Source organism: Elephantulus edwardii, unplaced genomic scaffold, assembly GCF_000299155.1.
Source record: "Elephantulus edwardii isolate Elephantulus edwardi_28Jun2011 unplaced genomic scaffold, EleEdw1.0 scaffold00168, whole genome shotgun sequence".
Classification (NCBI taxonomy): domain Eukaryota; kingdom Metazoa; phylum Chordata; class Mammalia; order Macroscelidea; family Macroscelididae; genus Elephantulus; species Elephantulus edwardii.
Window position 1 is genome coordinate 904,968 of NW_006399918.1, and position 21,299 is coordinate 926,266.

General features: G+C 38.9%; 1 protein-coding gene across 1 annotated transcript in view; it reads right to left on the reverse strand.

The window, feature by feature from the left end:
- The window catches only part of LOC102856244 (Fc receptor-like protein 2-like), a 29,492-nt gene extending 24,656 nt beyond the window's left edge, over positions 1–4,836 (reverse strand). Inside the window, exons 1-6 of the mRNA XM_006895498.1 lie at positions 4,800–4,836; positions 4,090–4,374; positions 3,554–3,835; positions 2,478–2,762; positions 602–946; positions 105–215 (exon numbers count right to left, since the gene is read on the reverse strand). Coding sequence (XP_006895560.1) covers positions 105–215; positions 602–946; positions 2,478–2,762; positions 3,554–3,835; positions 4,090–4,374; positions 4,800–4,836 — 1,345 coding nt within the window. The remainder of the gene's footprint in view (positions 1–104; positions 216–601; positions 947–2,477; positions 2,763–3,553; positions 3,836–4,089; positions 4,375–4,799) is intronic.
- Positions 4,837–21,299: the final 16,463 nt, after the last annotated feature.

A 21,299-nucleotide genomic window follows, 5' to 3' on the forward strand; every position in this document is an offset into this window, starting at 1 on the left:
AGTCGTTTTTGGATAATCTTCAGTAGAATATTGCTTGCACAAAAACTACTTGTTTGACAATCATCAATGACAGAGTAACGAAGTTTGAAAACAGAGTTACAAACCTGATTTTCTCCGGAACCAGACATAGTAGAGCAGGACAGCTACAGCCAGGAAACCAAGCAGGCCCCCAGTCACTCCTGCAGCCAGAAAGGGGAGCATGTCCTCTGGAGGGCCTGAGAGCAGAGAGACCTATGTGAGCCTCCTGAAGGATTGGGGATTTAGGCTAGGACCTGTAGAAACTGCATGGGGGCGAGGGATGAGAGGGGTCTCTAAGTGCAAAGTGGAGACTGGTAGCAGTAAGTTTCACAATTTGAAATGAGTAAGTACTTGGTCTAATTTGTATAGCCTACTCATTTCAGGCTATTTTGAGAGGAGAATCAACTACACTAACTTCCATAATCTCCAAACTCCATTTCCAGTACAAGTCACTGAGAAAAATCCAATCTTTAGTCAACAATATCCAAGTGCCCTCTGCCACAGGTTGACACCCTCGGAATCTGTGCTCTGAAAGGAGAAGCAGGCCTGCCCAGGACTCACAACTCATGTACCATCAACCCACCTGTGATGTTGATTGACACTATGTTACTCTGCTGGGCACCTCGGCCATTGGTGGCCTCACAGGAGTAGTTCCCAGAATGCCTTGAAGTCAGAGAGAGGTTGAAGGACACTTCTCTTCCAGAGAAGGATGAGCTGTTCCCCAGGATGGCATCATTATGATAGAATAGGTACAGAATTGGAGGAGAGCCCGTTTGGGCCTGACAGAGAAGCTCCATTACATCCCCTTCCACCGCCGGGGTCCTGGCAGTTCTGAGTGTGAGGACTGGTTGAGACACTGGAACTGGTAGAGACAAAGCTGATGTCAGAGAGGATCTCTTCTGCTTGACTTCCTCCTGCATGAACTCAGCTTAAAAACACATTCCTTATCTCTTTACATGTTCAAGATCTAAACCTTTGAGGATAGTAGCTATACTATTTTGAATATTAGCAGGGCCACCTATGGTGAACAGCTTTCAATGCAACACCCAAAGTAAGACAATACTGATAAGAAGAAACTGCCTACTTCTGAAAATTAGTGAGCAAAAGCCCCATGGACCACAATAGAATACTTTCCAGTATATTCCAGTTCCACAAAAAGAGCTCTCTTAGATGGAAGTCACTCAGAATCTACAGTGGCTGCAACAACAGACTCAAACATACCCCTGACTTAATAAATGGTGCAAAACCATTTCCTGCTGTCATATCCTGTTTTACATGATGTCATCTTGGGTTAGAGTCAAGTCAACAATAATTAACAGCAACAACAGCTGCCTGTGACTACTGAGTCCTAGAAATAGTGCTAACATGTATAGATGGACACTGTTTGTTCCACAGATTTATAAAGGGTTAAGTAAATTAGAATAGAACAGACTATATTATAAAAGTGGATTTATCATTAATTTAGACAGTGATTCCTGTATATGACAGCACAGGTGTGAAAGTATTTACTCCAGAGGGTGCTCTGGTAACTTAGCGTGTAAGGAGTTGTGCTACCAATCTAAAGGCAGGTGGTTCTAATCCAAGAGTTTCACTGCAGAAGAAAGATGGACAATCTTCTCTAGTGTAATTTATAGTCCAAAAATCTCTGGAGAATCAGCTATGAGTCAGTCTGAGCTTGATGGCAATGAGTTGAGTTGAGTTGATTTACCATAGACTTGTGATGACAAACTGTAGAAATTCTTTATCTGGCCTACTGAGTACAACAGTGTTCTTTCCTTTTTGTTTTTTTTTTTTTCCCGTACTGCTATTCCTAATTTTTTTCCACCATAACTGTTATCAATTGAATTGTATACCCCCCAAATTACACGCATGTAATGATATAAAGTGGGAAGTATGCAATGATTCTCTATGATCTAACAAAAACAAGTAAAAAGATTATGGATAGAGTGTAACATTACTTAATTCCAACATAGCACTCAAGGTATATAAGGGGAGTTTCCCTAGTGTGTGGTCAATAAACAACCTCAGAGACGAAAGTCCCACTACTATCTACCAGGAGTGGATTATGCACTTTGTTGGACTTGGGTCTCTGCACCAAGAAGATCCTTGATACAGGAGAAGGTCAAAACACATGAACATCTCTGAGGAACATCATGGCCTTCCCTGTAGCTGACAATCTAAATTTCAAATGCTAGCTTTATAAACTGTAAGAGCATAAATTCCTATTTGCTAAAGCCATCCACTTGTGATGTCTCTGTTTCAGCATCATTAGACGCCAAAGGCAATAACCAGATTTTTGGCTCCCCTGTTTCTTTTGTAAGCTCAACTATTGTCAGAAAATTATTAATATTCTATAACTCAGGTTGTCTGGGACCACCTTAAAATTTATGCATGGACCTCAGGATCCCTGAGTCTAGCCTGAATACCTTTGACTGAGTTGAGGGGAAGATGAGACTCACCTTTCACAGAAATGTAAACTCTTGTGCTGGAGATGAGGCCGAAGCCATTGTTAGCTGCACAGTAATATTCCCCAGCGTGGTACTTCTTGATAACAATTTGCAGCTCTACTCTCTGGGAATTCTGAGAGGCCCTCACCACTCCTTTCTTGATCTTCCCCTTGTACCAGGAAAACTCAATGTCTCCTGTGCCAGTAGTCACAGTGCAGACAAGGACCACATTTTCTCCTTCAAACACTTGACCTGTTGGAGGCCAGATCTCCAGGAAGACCCCAGATACAGGGATTCCTGTGTGAACACAAGATCACATGAGGAACTTCACGGGGAGACATCAGGTATAATGAAGCTAAAGACATTTAGAATAAAATTAGAAAGCAGAGATCTTCAGGGAATAAGAATTGAGGATGAGCATCAATTTTGAATCTATTTATTTCCAGGAGACAAGATCCCCACCTCCCCACCTTCAGTGGCATGAGCTTCCTCCTCTTGTCAGTGGTGTGCTCATCAAGAGCCCCAGTTCCCCTAGGCTTGCTAGAATATATTATTCCAGGGAAAAAAAATAGGTACATACCTGGTGACTCAGTGGGTAGAGATCTAGTGTTGAGAAAGATTCTGGTAATATTAACCCTCCTGTTAGTGAATTCATACAAGATGACAAATAACCTTCTTTTTCATCTTTTCAGGCCTACCTCAAGCACTCCTATGTTAGTACTATCATCCCTGATGATACCTACTGTGTTATATTTGGTACCAGATATTTATCTAGCTGACTATCAGCTTCTCCTTTGTAGAAATTATACCTCAGTTGCCATTTATGTCTTCTCCAGTATCTATTTCATAGCTACAGTCAATGAGACAATACCTAATTATTTCACAATAGTTAGGACAAGTTTAGAGGGCTGTGATAGACAGAATAGTCATGAGATTTTTGTAGTCTCTTAAGAACCGTCCCTATCCTTCTTAGCTAGTAGAAAAGAGAAGCTCAGGACAGCATCATTCCCCCATTAACAAGGAAAGCTTATGAGAAAAGAATGAACCCTGACTCTCCAGACTCAAAGCATCTTTTCACTAAAACTCACGCTGTACTTGAATTATAACTTCCTGGCTCTGTTTAGAAACTCGGAAAGCCTGTGTCTTAGCAAGACATCTATAAGATCCCGAGTCTTTTCTCCACATAGCTGGGATCTTCAGCTCTGGGGACTCCCGACATGGTTCCAGGCCCAGGTTTCCTTTGAAGAAGCAGAACTCAAGCCGAGTAGATAATTTCTGTGGATGAAGCTGAGTCTCACACGTCAGAACCACTGAGCTTCCCTCTATGAGCCTGGGGGGTCTAGCTGTCAGCTTAGGAGGTAGAAATAGATCTAGAGAGAATACAAACACAACCCCAGAACAGTGAGACTCAAACTCTTGGAAAGAGGCACCTACATTCTCAGTACACAGGTCTTAGAGAGATAAATCAATGGTATTACCACTGTTTTCTCTGGCACAACTTATTTCCCAGAGTTTTCTACCCATGACTTTCCAAGGCACCTGAAGAATACACTCTTTGTCTTCCCTATCTCCTGACAGACATTTTTTGCATCCAACCCTGTTATACCTGGAGTATAGTAGTTACCTTGGACTCTGACTTCTACAACATTTGAATTTCTTCTCCAAAATATATCATCTTCTCCAGAAACAGTGCATCCATACATGCCATTACTTCTAGAGTTTGCATTTACGATAATGAAACTTGAGTTTTTTTTAAAAGTCATGAGATTTTTCCCATCCTTGTGGTAAATCATTTCGTCTAGTTCCTCTTCTTCATTTCCCCAGCAGCTCATAATCACTGTGTCTCCTTCAATGACAGACTGTGGAACTTGAAGAACCAGCTGATCTGCAGTAGAAAAAGGACACTCCACTTACTTCTAGATTTTTTTCCTCCACATGTTTACTCATCCCTTGTACCTTTTATTTCCTACGTCACCCACATGGTAATAGTTTCCCCAGAATATATCTCTCCTTCCCTAATTTCACTTTTTGCTCAGAAGTGGAAAGTTTCTGAAGTGTGACTTTCCACTTTCTAATTTGAAGAGACTACTAAGTGGGTTTGTAGGAAGGAGTTGCACTGCCAACTCAAAGGTACATGGTCCGAATCTACCAGCACCTCTGCAGGAGAAAGATGAGCAATCACTTCCTGTGTGATTTATCACCACTGAAAACCTACTGGAGGGTCAACTATGAGGCAATTCTAACTCGATAGTACATAACAGAACAACAGTGGGACACATAGCCCCATTGTGTTCCCTCTGTTTCAAAGTACTAAGATCTTTTTTACTACCTCACCTTGAAAACTGGTGTGCCCTCGGGGATGGAAGAACATCACGGCATTTGATTGGGAAGCTGTCAAGGTAAAAAAATGGATATGGAATAAGCCTTTGTTGGATACTAGACACTGGGGTATACAAGAAGTCATTCATCCCTCACAACTATCCATAATGTTGTTACCATCATTACCATTTTTTTTAATCTAGTGAAGGTAAGATTTCATTATCAATTTACCTCACAGTAACCATTCTACTCCTACTGTATTTACAGAAAAGATGAAAAAGAAAAGCCCAGGGTAGCATCATCCTGTCCAAGCTTACAGAGCCAGAATTGTAATGAGGATAAGATTTTAGCCATAGGAGAGAATTTAAGATCATAATCTTGTTGTTGTTGTTGTTGTTATTATGTGTCATCAAGTTGCTTGTGGCTCACAGCGACCCAATGTACAACAGCCCTAAACCTTGCTCTATCTCCTGCCAACCTTGTTGTCTCTGACACACCTATCTCCATTACCCCAGTAATGGAATTGATCCATCTCACCAAGGGTCTTCCTCTCCTGCACTGTCCCTCCACCCTCACAAGCATGGCATCCCTCTCCAAGGACTGATCCTGCCTTGCAACATGTCCAAAGTATGTCAGACAGAGCTTCAGAATCCTTAGCTCCAAGGAGCAGACTGGTTTGTTCCCCTAGCAGTCCATGGTACATTCAATACTCTTCTGTAGCATTAAAGCTCAAAGGCATCAATTCTCTTTCTATCATCCCTAGTCCAGCTCTCTGATGCATGACAAGTAATAGAAAAGACCACGGCCTGTATCAGGAATACCTCAGTCTCCAGACTGACATCATTGCTCCTCAGTACCTTCAAGAGGTCTCTTACAGTAGATTTTCCCAGTGCAATTATTCTTTTGATTTCCTGGTTACTGATACCAAGAGTGTTGATTGTAGAGCGAAACAAATGGAAGCTGTCAACAATCTCAATCTCTTCACCATCTGTCATGATGATGCCAATTAACCCAGTGGTGGGAATCTTTGTTTTCTTCATGGTGAGCTTCTGTCCATATTGAAGACTGTAATCCTTGACGTTCTGCAGCAAGTGCTTCAGTTCCTCCTCAGTTTCAGCAAGTAGGGTTGCATCATCTGCATAACTCAGATTGTTGATGCGTCCACCTCTAATCCTGATGCTACACTTCTCATAGAGCCTAGCCTCCCAAATAATCTGTTCCATATACAGAGATAGGACACATCCTTGATGCACCCTTTCCCCAATTTTGAACGGTTCAGTGTTTCCTTGCTCTGGTCTGACAACTGCCTCCTGGTCTAAGTTTCACAAAAGCACAATCAAGTGTTCTGGGATTCCCATTCTTCTCAAAGTCTGCCACAGTTTGTTGTGATCCACACAGTCAAATGCCTATGCAAAGTCAATGAAACACAGATGGACATTCCTCTTGTACTCTCTGCTTTCAGCCAAGTTCTATCTGACATTAGCTATAATATTCCTATTAGGTGATATTCTTTTCTTGAGGAAAACCTTGAGGAAAATCACCAAGATTGGTTGTTGTTGTTGTTGTTATGTACTGTTGAGTCTCTTGCTACTCATAGCAACCCTGTGTACAACAGCCCTAAACCCTGCTCTATTCTATGCCAATCTTATTGTCTCTTATACACCTACCCTCATTACCTCAGTCACTGAATCAATCCATCTTATTGAGGATCTTCCTCTCTTGCACTGTCCCTCCACCTTACCAAGCATGATGTTCCTCACCAAGGACTGATCCCACCTTACAACATGTCCAATGTATGTCAGACGAAGCTTCAGAATCCTTGCCTCCAAGGAGCAGCCCAGTTTCACCCTCTCCACCACAAACCTGTTCATTCTTTTAGCAGTCCATGGTATATTCAACACTCTTCTCTAGCACCACAGCTCAAAGACATCAATTCTCCTTCTATCATCCCTAGTCATTGTTCAGCTTTACAATGCATAGCTAGTAATTGCAAAGACCATGGCCTGTATCAGGCACACTTTAGTCTTCAGAATGACATCTTGCTCTTCAGTACTTTGGAGAGGTCTCTGACAGCAGACTTTCCCAATGTAATTCGTTAGGTTTCAAAAAACCTCATTCTAGCTTGTGAGCATCCAAGAAATCAGGGAACACTCCTTTCTTTTGATTGGTTATGACACTTCCTTAACATGATATTTCATGAACATCAGTGCCTAAAATGAATAAGAACAAACTAGTAAATATTTAAAGGCAAAATTTTCTGTTTTCTACATTCTATACAATCCAGACCGTATGTTGAGGAGCTGAATTAGGTTCAGTGGCCTGGTGGTAAGAAGTTGTGATGCAATCACAAAGGCACGTTGTTAGAATCTATCAGGTACTATGCAGGAAAAAGATAAACAATCTCCTCCCATGCTATTAACTACCTTTGAAAACCCACTGGAGAGTCAGCGATGAGTTGGTCCCAATGTGATGGCATCCAACAAGTAAGTACTAGGAGCTCTGTTGGCTTATTGGTAAGGAGTTGGACTGTCAACGCAAAAAGCATGGGAAAACTGCTTCTTGGTCTAGTAGATTTCATATGAACACAATTACGTGTTCTGGGGTTCTTATTCTTGTCAATGTTGACTCTAGTTTATTGATCCACATAGCCTGTGATCCACACGGTCAATATGCCTTTGCATAGTCAATAAAATACAGATAGACATTCCTCTGATATTCTGTTTTCAGCTAGGAATCTATCTGTCATCAGTAATGATATCTCTAGTGCCACAGCCATAAATAAAGAATAAAGCATTAATCTTACCCTTAAGAATCTTCTGAGCTAATGGTTGTCATTGTTGTTTTGTTGTTAAGTGTCATCAAGTGAATATAATTCATAGTGAATCTATGAACAATAGATCTGGACTGTGTCCTATCCTGTGCTGCAATCACTGTGTCAATCCATCAGATTGAGGGTCTTCCTCTCTTTCACTGGCCATACACCTTTCCAAGCATGATATGTCCTTTTGTAACAAATAACCCCTCCTAACAATATGCCCAAAGTATGTGAGAAGAAACTTCACCATCTTTGTCTCCAAGGAGCACTCTGCCTGCACCTTCTTCAAGACATACGTGTTAACTCTTTTTGTGGTTGACAGATATTCAGTACTCTTCTCCAATGCCACAACTCAAAGACATACGTTCTTCTGTCATTCTTATTCACTTACCAGCTCTCAGATGCACAGCAAGTGATTGAAAAGACCATGACCTGAATCAGGTACACTTTAGTTTTGAAACTGATATAATCAATCTTTCGTATTTTGTAGAAGTCCTTGATAGCAGACTTTCTCAATGCAACATGTCTTTTGGTTTCTTGAGTGCTAATGGACAATTATAATGCAGTTTGGTAAAGTTATTACAATGGAAAGGATTATGAGGGTTATGAGGGTGCAGGGGAGAGAAGGTCATCAAACATCTCCCTTTTGCTGAATAATTAAAGGGCATTTATGTAGTTTATGATGTATCAGGGGTCAATTAGACTTAAAAAATTAACCCTAATGCAAATGACCACTTGAGATGTCTTTGAGTCATTTGTCAAACACTTTAAACATTAGATACATCTTTAACAACCCAACAATTGACTCATATCTATGCTAAATTCTGTAACTTCTGTATTTTTATTATTTTGTTTCAAATATTTTTATTGCATATATGTACTTTTAATTTTAATAAGTGTTCAAATATGGATTACAAGTCAGTTCTTATTTATTTAATGTTATTATAGTGATTATAAGGAATATCATGTAAATATTGTCTTCTCCATACTTACCCTTTAATTTAGATTCCAGGAGAAACGAAGTCAATACAAATAGGGGTTGCTGTGATGCTGAAGTCTGTGACAGTGATGTGCCAATCGTGGTAATGGGTACCCATGGTGGACAGTGTTGGCTGGAGCTTCCCGACTAAATCAAGCCTGGAAGCAGCAGCGGCATCCACTTCCGAAATGGCTTGCCTTCCAGAATAATTGTATCATTTTACAATAGCACCATTCCACCAACACTGTATAAGTGTTCATACCTCACCACATCCTCTCCAACATTTATTACTTGCTGCCCTGCTAAAACTTTTGGATTCCTCTGCAGTAACAAAGAGAACTCAGACAAGGACATCAATAAAGCAATACCATTTACAATAGCCAAACACAAATAGAGATACTTGAGAGTGAATCTAACTAGAGACACAAAACACCAATACAAAGAAAACTACAGACCATTTTTGCCAGACACAGTAAAAGACCTAAATAAATGAAAAAATGTTCCCTTTTCATGTATAAGAAGACCTAATGTTGTGAAAATGACAATCTTACCAAAAGCATTCTACATGTTTAATGCAATACCATTACAGATACCAAATTCATTTTTCAAGAAAATTGAAAGGGAATTTGTTGAGTTTATTTGGAGAGGAAAGAGACCCCAAATAAGTGAAGAACTTCTGAAAAACAAAAATGAAGTGGGAGAAATAGCACTTTGTGATCTCAAAACCTACTACATAGCAGTAATAACCAAAACAGCGTGGTACTGGTACAATGATAGGCAAACAGACCAATGGAACAGAATTGAGTACCCAGAAATGAACACATCTGCCTATGGTCAACTGGTATTTAACAAGGAAATAAAGCCTATCAAATGGGGAAATTACAACCTCTTCAACAAATGGTGATGGCCAAACTGGACTGCTACTGAAACAGGATTCATATCTCACACCATACACAAAAATCAACTCAAGGCAGATCAGAGACCTGGGAATAAAGCCCCAAACCCTAAAGTTCATAAGAGACAAACTGGGATCAAGTTTAAAAGGCCTAGTCTACGGTATAAGCAGACTGCCAAATACAGACAGAAATACACAATCAGAAGAAGATAAAATGTTTGTGTCTAGTTAGTAGGTTTTCTTTTCACTCTGTTGAAAAAAAGTTTTTGATGAGCACAGAGATTTAATCTTTAGAAGGTCTCATTCGTCAAACATTTGGCAATACCATCTCAGACAAGCGTCTCATGATGAAAGTTTACAGGATACTCCTGGGCTTCTGGAAGAATAGACTGATAATACAATTACAAAAGACAAGAGACATGGAATGACTTTTCACAGAGGAAGACATTTGGATGGCCAACAAACACACAAAGAAATGCTCTAAATCACTGGCAATAAGAGTGATGCAAGTCAAAACCTCAATGAGATATCGTCTTACTCATCTTACTTGCCCATATTTTTGATGGATTCCCAGGGTGGTGTACATTGCTAAATGTTCTACTATAGTAGTAGCTTATTGAGTGTGAGCCAATTGTACTTGCCAGACTTAACTAATAATGATGGGCTGGAAGACTCTTGGTTTAGCGCCAACCAGGACCTGGTGGGTGTGCCTTGTATTTAAAAGGTGGTTGGACCTCCAGTGTGGAGGCTCATGTGTGAAGCAATTGGATTCTGGAAGATAATTTCTTCTGTCTTGGTGAGGATTGTGTGTGACTGTTTGGTTTATTTGGTTGTCTTTGTTGTTCTTAATTGGGTATGAGCTGATTGGATTTAGCAAATTTAGCTAACAATGAGCTGTGGGCTGGAAGCCTCTCGGTTAGAGTCAATCAGGACCTGGTAGATGGGCCTTTGGTGTTAATTGTGTTTGGGATGAACATTCTTCTAAGTGGAACAGCTCTAGTCTGTCAATTTACTGTACTAAAGTAACTTGAGGTTGCTGAGATGCTGAACGCTGTGCCACTGGTGTGTCAACTGCCATAATAGTTACCCATTGCTGACAGACAGTGGTTGGTGGAGCTTCCATATTGATTCAGGTTTGGAAGAAGGAATGGCATCCACTTCCTAAACCACATGCCTCTGGAAACTCTATAAGATAGTTGTTGTACAGGTTTCAGGTCTTTTGTACATAGGGCTGCTATGAGTCATGCTCAACTTGATGGCACTTGACAACAATAATAAATGGTAAGAAGATGTGCTGCAATCCCAAAGGCATGCAGTTCAAATGAACCAGCTACTGCATTGGAGAAGGATGAACAGTCTCCTCCTGTGTGATTTACAGCCTATGAAAACCTGCTGGAGGATCACCTATGAATTAGTTACAACTTGATGGCACACAACAACAATAACTAGCTAAAAGTTTTGTGTTTTGAACCTACTTAAAGCTGGGTCAAGAAAAATAGGCCTGGCCTGGTGATTTGTTTCCAAAAAGTCACATCCAAAAAAATCCTATGGCCTAGTTCTACTCTGGACACCTATGATCATCATGCATCAGAATTGAGTTGAAGGCAACTAATAATAAATTTTGGATGATTTCTACCTAACCCAGAAAATATTTATAGATTTCTCTCATTTTCTTGATCTATAAGATTTTTTTATTATGTGTTATCATTGGATATTAGAGTTAAATAGAATGATAGAATTTTGTGTAGTCAATGATTTATTCATTGTAAATATCTTTTTTTAAAAAAAAAAACAACAAAACCCACACCATAAATTGCAACTATACACGTAAAACTCACCTAATCAATTACAGAGAAATTACATTAACTACATTTGTGGAAAGAGTTGATGGACAGACTTATTAACATCAGCAGCCAAAATTAGACCAGGGGCTAACTTTTAAAAAGGACTATCATGTACTCATGTACATATTCAAATTGAAGCTGAGGATAGTTCAAACAAGTCCATAAAATCCAAAATAAACTTAAGGTTGTCTCATCTAAATTTAAAAACCATCTCAAGAATATATTTGATGTGTTGAATACCAATGACTGAAGACCAGATGAGTTGCAGGATGACATCAAAGACATCAATTGTGAAGAAAGCAAACTATCATTACAAACACAGGAAAGTAAAAAAAAAAAAACTGAAATGGATGCAAAAAGAAACTCTGAAACTTGTCGTAAGGTGTAGTAGATAGCTCAAAACAAAAGGGATAAAGGCCAAAGTAAAAGTGATGAATATATCTATATGTTTATAAGGGTAGCTTGAGAAAACACCAGAAGAAAATTCAAAAAGAAAACAATCACTGTGTCAAAAAGGAGTGGTCCACACGGAGCCATTTCAGGAATTAATATATGATCAACAACTAAAGGTAACAAAGGAAGAGTCAAGCTGTACTTAAGACATTGACAAAAAAGTAAGCCCCCCCCCAAATTGATAGCATATCAATTGAGATGTTTCAGGAAACAGATGCTGCCCTATATGTGCTCACTAGCCTATGCTAAGGTTTTTGGAAGATCAACTAATTGGAAGAGACCCATATTTTTAAAAGGAGATCCAGCAGAGGGTGAAAATATCTAACAATGGTATTAATACTGTGTTGTTGTTGAGTCAGAACTTATTCATAGCTGACCCTCTGGTAGGTTTTCAGAGACAGTTAATCGCATGGGAGGAGACTGTCCATCCTTTTCCCATGGAGCCAGACGCTGGTGAATTCGAACCACATGCATTCAGGATTGCAGCACAGCTTCTTGCCACTAGGATACCAGAGTAAGTGAAATCTTTCTGAAGATTATTTTAAAAATTATCAGAACAAGGACATTTACTGGGAATTGCCAGAATTCAAGCTGGATTCAGAAAAGGATGTGAACAACAAATATAACTGCTGATGTCAGATACATCTTGTTAAAAGCAGAGAATATCAGAAAAATATTTTCTTGTGTTATAGATAATATGAAGGCATTTGATTGTGGGTATCATAACAAATTATGGATAACATTGAGAAGAATTAGTATCCCAGAATACTTAACTGTGCTCATGCAAAACTTAGATGTGTATCAAGAAACACTTGTCTAGACAGAAAAAAAGGAATACTGCACGGTGTATAATCAGAAAAAAAAAAGATGTGCATTGAGATTGTATCCCTTCTGCACACATATTCAATCTGTATGCTGAGCAAATAATTAGTGAAGCTGGACTACTGGAAAAAGAATGTGGCATCAGGATTAGAGGAAGACTCACTGACAAGCTGTGTAACACAACACAACTTTCTTGCAAAAAGTGAAGAAGACTTGGAGGATTTATCTCGGAAGATCAAGAACTACAGCCTTCGATACGGATTATGCTTTAACATCAAGAAAACAAAAATCCTCAACAGTAGACCAATAGGTAACCAGAATGAGAGATCAAAAAAAAGATTGAAGTAAAAAATTTAATTTTGCTTGGATCCACAATTAATACCAACAGTAGCAGCAGTCGCGAAATCAAAAGAAGTGCCACATTTGTGAAATATGCTGTGACAGACCTTTTTTAAAATCAGGGATATTACTTTTTTTAAAAGGAATATTACTTTAAACACCATGGTGCACCTAATTCAGCCATTGTATTCCCCATTGCTTCCTATTCTTCTGAAAATTGGACAGTAAATAAAGATGACAGAAGAGTTGATGCCTTTGATTTGCGATGTAGGACTATATATAAAAGCATACTTCTACCCACTTCATAAAGGGGAACTTTCCCCATCAATATTACCCATGTTTTTGTTATTGTTATGTGTTGTCAAATAGACTATGACTCATAGTGACCCTATGCACAAGAGCTCTGAAACCTGCTCTCTCTTAAACCAATCTCACTATATTTGATACACCTACCCTCATTACCCCAGTTACTGAGTCAATCCATCCCACCTTAGGTCTTCCTCTCCTGCAATGTTCCTCCACTTTTCTCAGCATGATGTCCTTTAAGGACTGGTCCATCCTGACAACATGCCCAAGTATGCAAGACAGAGCCTTAAAATCTTTGCCTCCAAAGAACAGCTTGGCTTCACCATCTTCAGGACAGACCCGTTAACTATCTTGGCAGTCCATGTTCAATGCTCTTCTTCAGGACCACAAATCAAAATCAATATTCCTCTTTGGTCCTCTTTGGTCATTGTCCAGCACTCTGAAACATAGCAAGTAATTGCGAAGACCATGGCCTAGATCAGACACATCTTACTCTCTAGTCTGACATCATTGCTCTTTAGCACTTGGAGTGTTTCCTGATAGCAGATTTTCCTAATGAAATTTTTTTTTTATTTCTTGACTGCTGGTGCCAAGAAGGTTGATTGTGGAAACAAGTAAGCAGAAATTGCTAACAATCTCAATCTCTTCTTCATCCATCGTGGTGCTGATAGTTGGCCTAGTGGTGAGAATCTTCATTTTCTTAATATTGAGCTTCAATTCATGTTGCAAACTATATTCCTTGATCCTCTGAAGCAAATACTTCAGGCTTTCCTCAGTTTCAGCAAGCAAGGTTGTCATATGAATAACATAAGTTGTTGATGATTTTTCCTCCAATCCTGACGCCACATTCCTCCTTATAAAGTCCAGCCTCCCAGATAATTTGCTCTACATATACATTAAAAAGGTATGGAGGAAGTACACATCCCAGACACACTCCCTTCCTGATTTTGAATCATGCAGTGTTTTCTTGCTCTGTTCTAACGACTGTTCCTGGTTCAAGTATATATCTTGCATGAGCACAATCAGGCATTGTGGAATTCTCATTATTCTCAACGTTAGCCATAATTTGTTGTGATCTGCATTACACGCTACAAATAACTATATAGTCAGACATGTCACCCTACATATTCCGGCCCTTATTTTTACCAAGCAGTGGGTCTGGTGTTGCTGCAAGACTCATAGACTTTACTCACAATTTGGGGGCTTATTAGGGAGATGGTTGAAGAGTGGAGGAGGCAAAGAATATCTTCCAATGCAAATTTATACTTAGTCTAGAAGTACCAAGCCAGATTAACAAGGTACAATTCCTCCATTAGTGAAAGTCCAGGTTTAGTTCAACAGCACAAACATAAGAAGCCTTTCTTTTCCTCAATCATCCATCAAACTTTATCCCAGAGCAGTTATAAGTCAGCTTTTCCTTTAATCATACAGCAAGCAAAACCTTAACTGTGGTTTTTACTTCCAGGGTTCCTCTGATTATGCCTTGCCACAGTCTCTTCAAAGTGGTGCTACAGTCTCTTCATAATCTCTCCACTACAGTCAACAGTGTCTTTTTTCATAGCATGGCCCCACAGCTGTTGATGATTTGCAAGATTATGTGTCAATAGTTAAGGTAGCTTGAAGTCATACCCTCCCCAAAGGCTAACATAATGCCTAGAAAAGTCCATTTTCAAGGATTCTGATGACCCAGAGAGGAATACTGAATATTCTATGGACTGCTCAAATAAATCTTTCTCAGAGGAAGTACAATCAGAGTGATCCTGAGAAACAAAATTTTATCTCACAAAATTTGAGGATGCGTTTAGGAAGGGCCAGTCTTTGGAAAAATGTATCATACCAGAGATAATAGTTCAGCCAAAAAAAGGAAAACTCTCAAGGAGTTGATTGACATAGTGACTGTAACAATAACCTTAAGTCAAGCACGTCAGAGATTCTGAGGATCATGAGGTCACTCTAAATTATTGTCAACTTGACAGCATCTAACTAATATATTTATACTTTAATCTCATAACATAAAGTTGAAACATTAGCTAGGTGTTTTCAAACTGACTACAACTCATAGTGATCGATAACTCTAGGGAGCTCTTGTGGTAGGTGCTGAGCTGCCAACCTAAGGCATGCATTTGAACTCATTTCAAGTTCACCAGCTACTCCATGAGAGGAAGATGGGAAATCTCCTCCCTTGTGATTTACTGCCTCTGAAAACTTACTTAAGGGTCAGCTATGAGTCAGTTCCAATTCTATGTCACAACAAACAACAGCCCATAACACAATATTTTGTTCTCTATGTCTCTAGAATCTGTTTCCTTTATTAACAACAAATTTGTGTTAAATATATCTGAACCAGATTTACAATATTGGGTCTTGTGTTTTATTTTTCTCTCTTCACTTAACATTTGACAAACCCCAAAAGCCAAATTTGTTGCCATCTTGTCAATGTTGACTCAGATTGTAGATCTGTACAGAAGCAGACTGCCCTATTTTTTCTTTCAATGTAGTTGATGACTTCAAACCACCTGTCTTTAGTTCATAGCTGTCTTCTAAATCAACATGCTTCCTAGGCTCCTCAGTCTTCTCATTAAATATTTTTTTCCAGATACTTATTTTAACATCTTATTAAATTCCAAAAAGATTTCCAGAAGCAGTTTGATTGATATCTACAAATTAAATGAAAATTAGTGGCATTTTTATAACATTTAATACTCTAGTGCTACTAACCAGATTGATGATGTGTCTTCATGAATTGAATTTGAGGGTTTTTGCTACAGTTTTGTAATTTTACTATCCAAGGTTACCTCTTCATTGCTCATGTTATTTCCATGGTTTTTTTTTTCCTTTTTATTTTATATTGGTTTGCTTACAAAGTTTATATATACTATGTTTCATTCTTTCCAGGTTTTATTACTATTTTGAATGGACTTTCTTCATAATTTTCAGAGACAGGAAGTTGATAATATTCAAATATTTTAGGGATTTTTTTTAAGAGTTATCCTTAATCTGTCTAATAAATTCATGCTGGTGCATTCTCATCTACGATGCACTGATGATACGCTCAAGAGCAATGTCTATATAGTCCATGACAACAATAACAAAAAAATGCTAAATAAGTGTGGTGGGAATCAATATGCAATAGTCTTTTAATTTGCATTCCTATAGATGTTCTTTTTCTTTTTCTTGCTGATACTAGTTGGCTAGGAATTAAAGAAATCTTACATAATAATAATGCATAACAATAATTAATAATAATAATAGCAGGCGTTAGGGTTCCATCTACAATTTAAAAAAAAAACAAATTCATTCCTCTTCAATGATGCAAGATATTGACTATCGAACTAGAATAAATATTCTCCATACCGTTAAGTAAATATTGTAGTTCTTCTGATTTAAATTACACCTATTTAGGAATAAGCATTGATTTTTATGTCTTTAGAAAACCTGTTGCCTCCATATGATTTTTCTTACTTAGCATTTAATGTGGTTTAATATTATACCAGCAAATTTCCATGTTTTTCAATTCTGACACAAACCCTATTATATATAGTTACTGCATAAATTCAAGTAATACATGTAAAGTAAAAGTAAGTATTCAATAAATGTTAATCACGTTTATTTTGTTTTGCTGCTAATTAGTTAGGTAAAATGCTGAGGACCTATTTTGCCAGAAAAATGAACCCAGACTTCTCTAAACCTAGACCCTGCTTTCAAGATAGATGCTGAAAGAATGAAACTAACACACTGGGAGAGGCTGAGTCCCCATCTCCTCCAATCCTGCTTTCACAGTGTCAACTTACCTAGTACCAGAAGGAAAGGCCACAGCATCATGGGGTCCTGCTCAGGAGACTCAGAGAAAAGTTTTCTTGGAAATAGTATAATTTGGGTCTGAGGACAAAGGTTGTCCACAGTGACACCAGAGAATATGCCCTAAAAGAATTTAAAAAGGGGAAGCCAAAGTTTCTGCTGTTGGCTCGTTGCTATTTCCCCTAATGCGGGTTCTCAGAAAACTAACTGTTCTCTTTTTCTCTATATTGTTGATAGATGTCACCACATTGACTCCAACTCATGGTAACCCTAAAGTACACAAGAAAAAAAACACTATTTGATCCTGTGCCATCCCCCAAACCACTGCTGTGCTTAAGGCACTGTGTCAGCAACTAAAAAAGAGGCTCTTCCTTTTTTCTTCTGGTTTACCAAATACGATGTATTTCTTCAGGGACTGACCTCTCCTGAGAGCATGGCTTAAATTTATGAGATATAGTTCCACCATTCTCACTTCTAAGGAACATTCTGATTGTACTCCATCTGAGATAAATTTGTTTTTTTGGCAGTCCATGATATATTCAATAATCATTACCAACAACACAATTCAAAGGCATTCAATCTTTTGTTTCCTTGTGCATTGTTCAATTTTCACACACATGTGAGGTGATTGAAACTATCATTACTCGAGTTAGGTACACCTTAGTCCTCAAATTATATCCTAGCATGTTAGCACTGTGACGTAATTATTTACAACAGGTTTGTCCTCTGCACTATGTTGCTTGATATCATTGCTGCTGTTTTCATGGCCATTGCTTGTGGATCCAACTAAAATCAAATTCTTGGCAACGTCAATATTTTCTCTGCTTATTTTGAAGTAGGTGGTCTGTCTCTTTGTGAGAATTTTTGCTTTTATTTTGGAGTGTCTTCCATACTGCAGGTTATAATCTGAATTTTATTAGTAAGGGCTTCAAGTCTTCTTCATTTATTAGCAGGATGAGTTGTGTAATATGTATATCACATGCCATTGTTAAGTCTTCTACTCCTGATGCCTTATTTTTCTTCCCATAGTCCAGCTTTTGGATTATTTGTTCAGCATGCAGATTAGATAGATACAGCGAGAAGACTTATAATGTTAAGCACATCCTTCTTGGTTTTTGAACCATGTATTATGTACTGGTTTAATATAAGCACAATTTTCTGTTCTGGAATTCCTTTCATTGATGTTATTTCATTGTTATGCAATCCCTCCCCCCAAGCCCACTCCACTGTGCAGCCTTCATTCTGGACCCCTGTCATGACAATAATATTCAGTCTTATATCCCTTTTAAACAGTTCTTTCTCTCATCTGTTTCAATGTAGTATACATCATTCCTCCCCTCCTTCTCTGCCTTCCCCCAACCCTGATGTCAGTCCCATTTTACAACAGTGGCTCTGTGCAGTATTTGTCTTTCTGTGACTGAGATATTTCACTCAGTATAATGTCCTCCAGGGTCATCCATTTTGCATAATATTCCATGAGTTTCTTGTTTTTCAATGCTGCATAGTATTCCATTGTGTGAATACACCAGAGCTTCTGTATCCATTCGTTTGCTAGTGGGCACTTGGGGGCTTCCCGATCTTTGCTATTTCAAACAAAGCCGCAATAAACATGAGTGTACATATATCTGCTTTGGTGGCGGGGTAAATTGCCAGTAGTGGAATTGCTGGGTCAAATGGTATTTCTATTTGCAACTTTTTGAGAACGTGCCATACAGCCTTCCACAGTGGTTGCACCATTTTACACTCCCACCAACAGCAAATAAGATTTCCATCTTCTCCATAACCTCATCAGCATTTGATGTTTACTATTTTGTTAAATTTTGCTTTTCTTACTGGGGTGAGATGATATCTCATAGTTGTTTTGATTTGCATCTCTCTTAGAGCTAGGGATTTTGAACATTTCTTCATGTGTTTGTTGGCCATCTGAATGTCTTCTTTGGTGAAGTGTCTGTTCATACCCTGTGCCTATTTTTCAACTGGGTTGTGGTGCTCTAGTATTTTATAAATTTTAGATCTAAGTCCCTTGTCTGACATGTCATTCATTACCAAATTTTCCCAATCTGTGGCTTCCCTTTTGACCCCATTGGAGAATTTTTTGATGTGCATAAGGATTTGATTCTTAGAATGTCCAACTCATCTATTTTTATTCTCTCTTGATTGTAGATTTTCCAGGATGCTTGGAAGACTGTTTATGTAGTGGATTAGGACTTCTAGAGTTCTTCCAAGTTTTTCTTTATGTTCACATCTTTTAAGGATTGAAGTCTTGTATAAGTCTCTGGATGGTTAAATGACTGTTGTGCTTGAATATTAATTAAAAAATTGGAGGTTCAAGTTTGCCCAGAAGTGCCTTCAAAGAAAAACCTGATAATACACTTCTGAAAAATCATCCATGGAAAACCTTATGAAACTCTGATGCCTGAGAAGTAAGGAGCTGCATTACCAACTGGAAAGATTGTGATTTGAATCCATCAACTGCTCCGAGGGAAAAAGATGATCAATCTCCTCCCTTGAGATACACAGCCTATAAACATCCACTGGAGAGTAAACTGTGAGTCAGTTCTGACTCAAGAAATCCAACAACAACAATTATGCATCAAAATGAGTGATGCCAGATGGTCCTATCCTATTATAATAGTTCAGATCTCCCTTGTTCTTATGTCTGGGAAGCCATTTACTCATTTATTCTGTCTGTGGCTTAGTGGTAAAGAGTTGCACCACCAAGGCAAGAAACATGAGCAGTTTGAACTCACTAGCTGCTCTGCAGGAGAAAGATAGACAGTCTTCTGTACAATTTACTGCCTCTGAAAACCCACTGGAGGGTCAGCTTTGGATTGGTTCTGACTCAACAGTACACATCTTGTGTTCCATGCGCTGTGCATACCCCTGACTGTACAGTAGTGAACAAGCTGATGTGATGCACTTGTTCTAGTCCAATGAGAGGAGTAAAACATCACAGAAAATAGGAGCCTTTGAGTCAATAGTGACATATGGTGACCCAACAAAGAATCTTAAGTGACCCTGAGGTTTCCTGGAATGAAATTGGAAGCAGATCACCAGGTCCTTTCTTCCATGGAACCCCTGGTGCAATTGAATGACACATCTTTTGCACCACCAGGCTTACTTAATATCTTTCAACAAAGCATTTGTTATCTACCACTTGTCTGCACTCACGTAGTTCCTAGTGGTTTCTACTTTGCCCACACCCTGTGCTTACCCTGCAAACACATTCATGAGCTCTCAGCTCAACTTCCCAGCTTCTTCAACAGTATGTGAGTTAACATATGAACGCGTGAAACAAAGAAAGTAAAAGGGTGTTCATGTCTTTTCTGTCTCAGATATCCAGAGCACTCAACCTATTTTACAGTATGTGCTCTGGTTTCTTCCCACTCATAGGATCTAGTGACCCCCTAGTTTTTAGAAATTTCCCAGTGTATGTCTTATCTATGTAGTCTGAAACTTGGTTATTTCAAAAATATCTTTCAACTAGTAATTCATTGCCATTAAAGTGACTCAGACATGCATGTTAACATACAAGTTAGCAACACAGAATTTTTAAGGCTTTGACTGTTAAAAAAAAACACCACCAAACAATACATCTTTTTTAATTGAGATTTTAATGCAAGTTTATAGATTCATTGTTGCACATTTTTCCCTGCTCACTCCCACCCTCCAGTTCGCTTTTCTCTTGGGAAAAAAACCAAAACTTTCATTGTTGTACAATTCCCCTCCCCCACTCCAGCCCACTTTACTATGCAGCTCTTATTCTGGACTGTTCATGCAAATCACACCTTTCTTATACCTCTAAGTGGGTTCTAACTCTCATTTATCTTTGGTTTTTGAGCACTTCTTTCTTCGCATCACCTCCAGGCTCCTCAAGGGTGTGCTCCACTGCAGTGCTGTTGTACGTGGGCCCACAGGGCTCTGAAGCACCCAGATAGCAATGTGGTGTGAAGATGTCTTCGGGAAGCAAGTCTCTTTGATGAAACCTCTGGTTTACTGACCACTCCTGGTCATTATCAACAGGTTCCTCTCTGCAATGTATCAATTGAATAACTCTGGGACTGTCTAAGAAACAGACTGGACCTGGAAAAAGTGTCCAGGAGACACTAAGGAATGCCATCTCTTCAGGAGTGGGCATGCACCTTTCTCTTTGACTCAGCTCTACCTTTTCTTTCCTATTGTTTTCACACAGATCCCGCCACTGCTGTCTTCGCCTTCCAAAGCCAAAACATTCATTTCATTCTCTTAAGTATAACCTGACTTT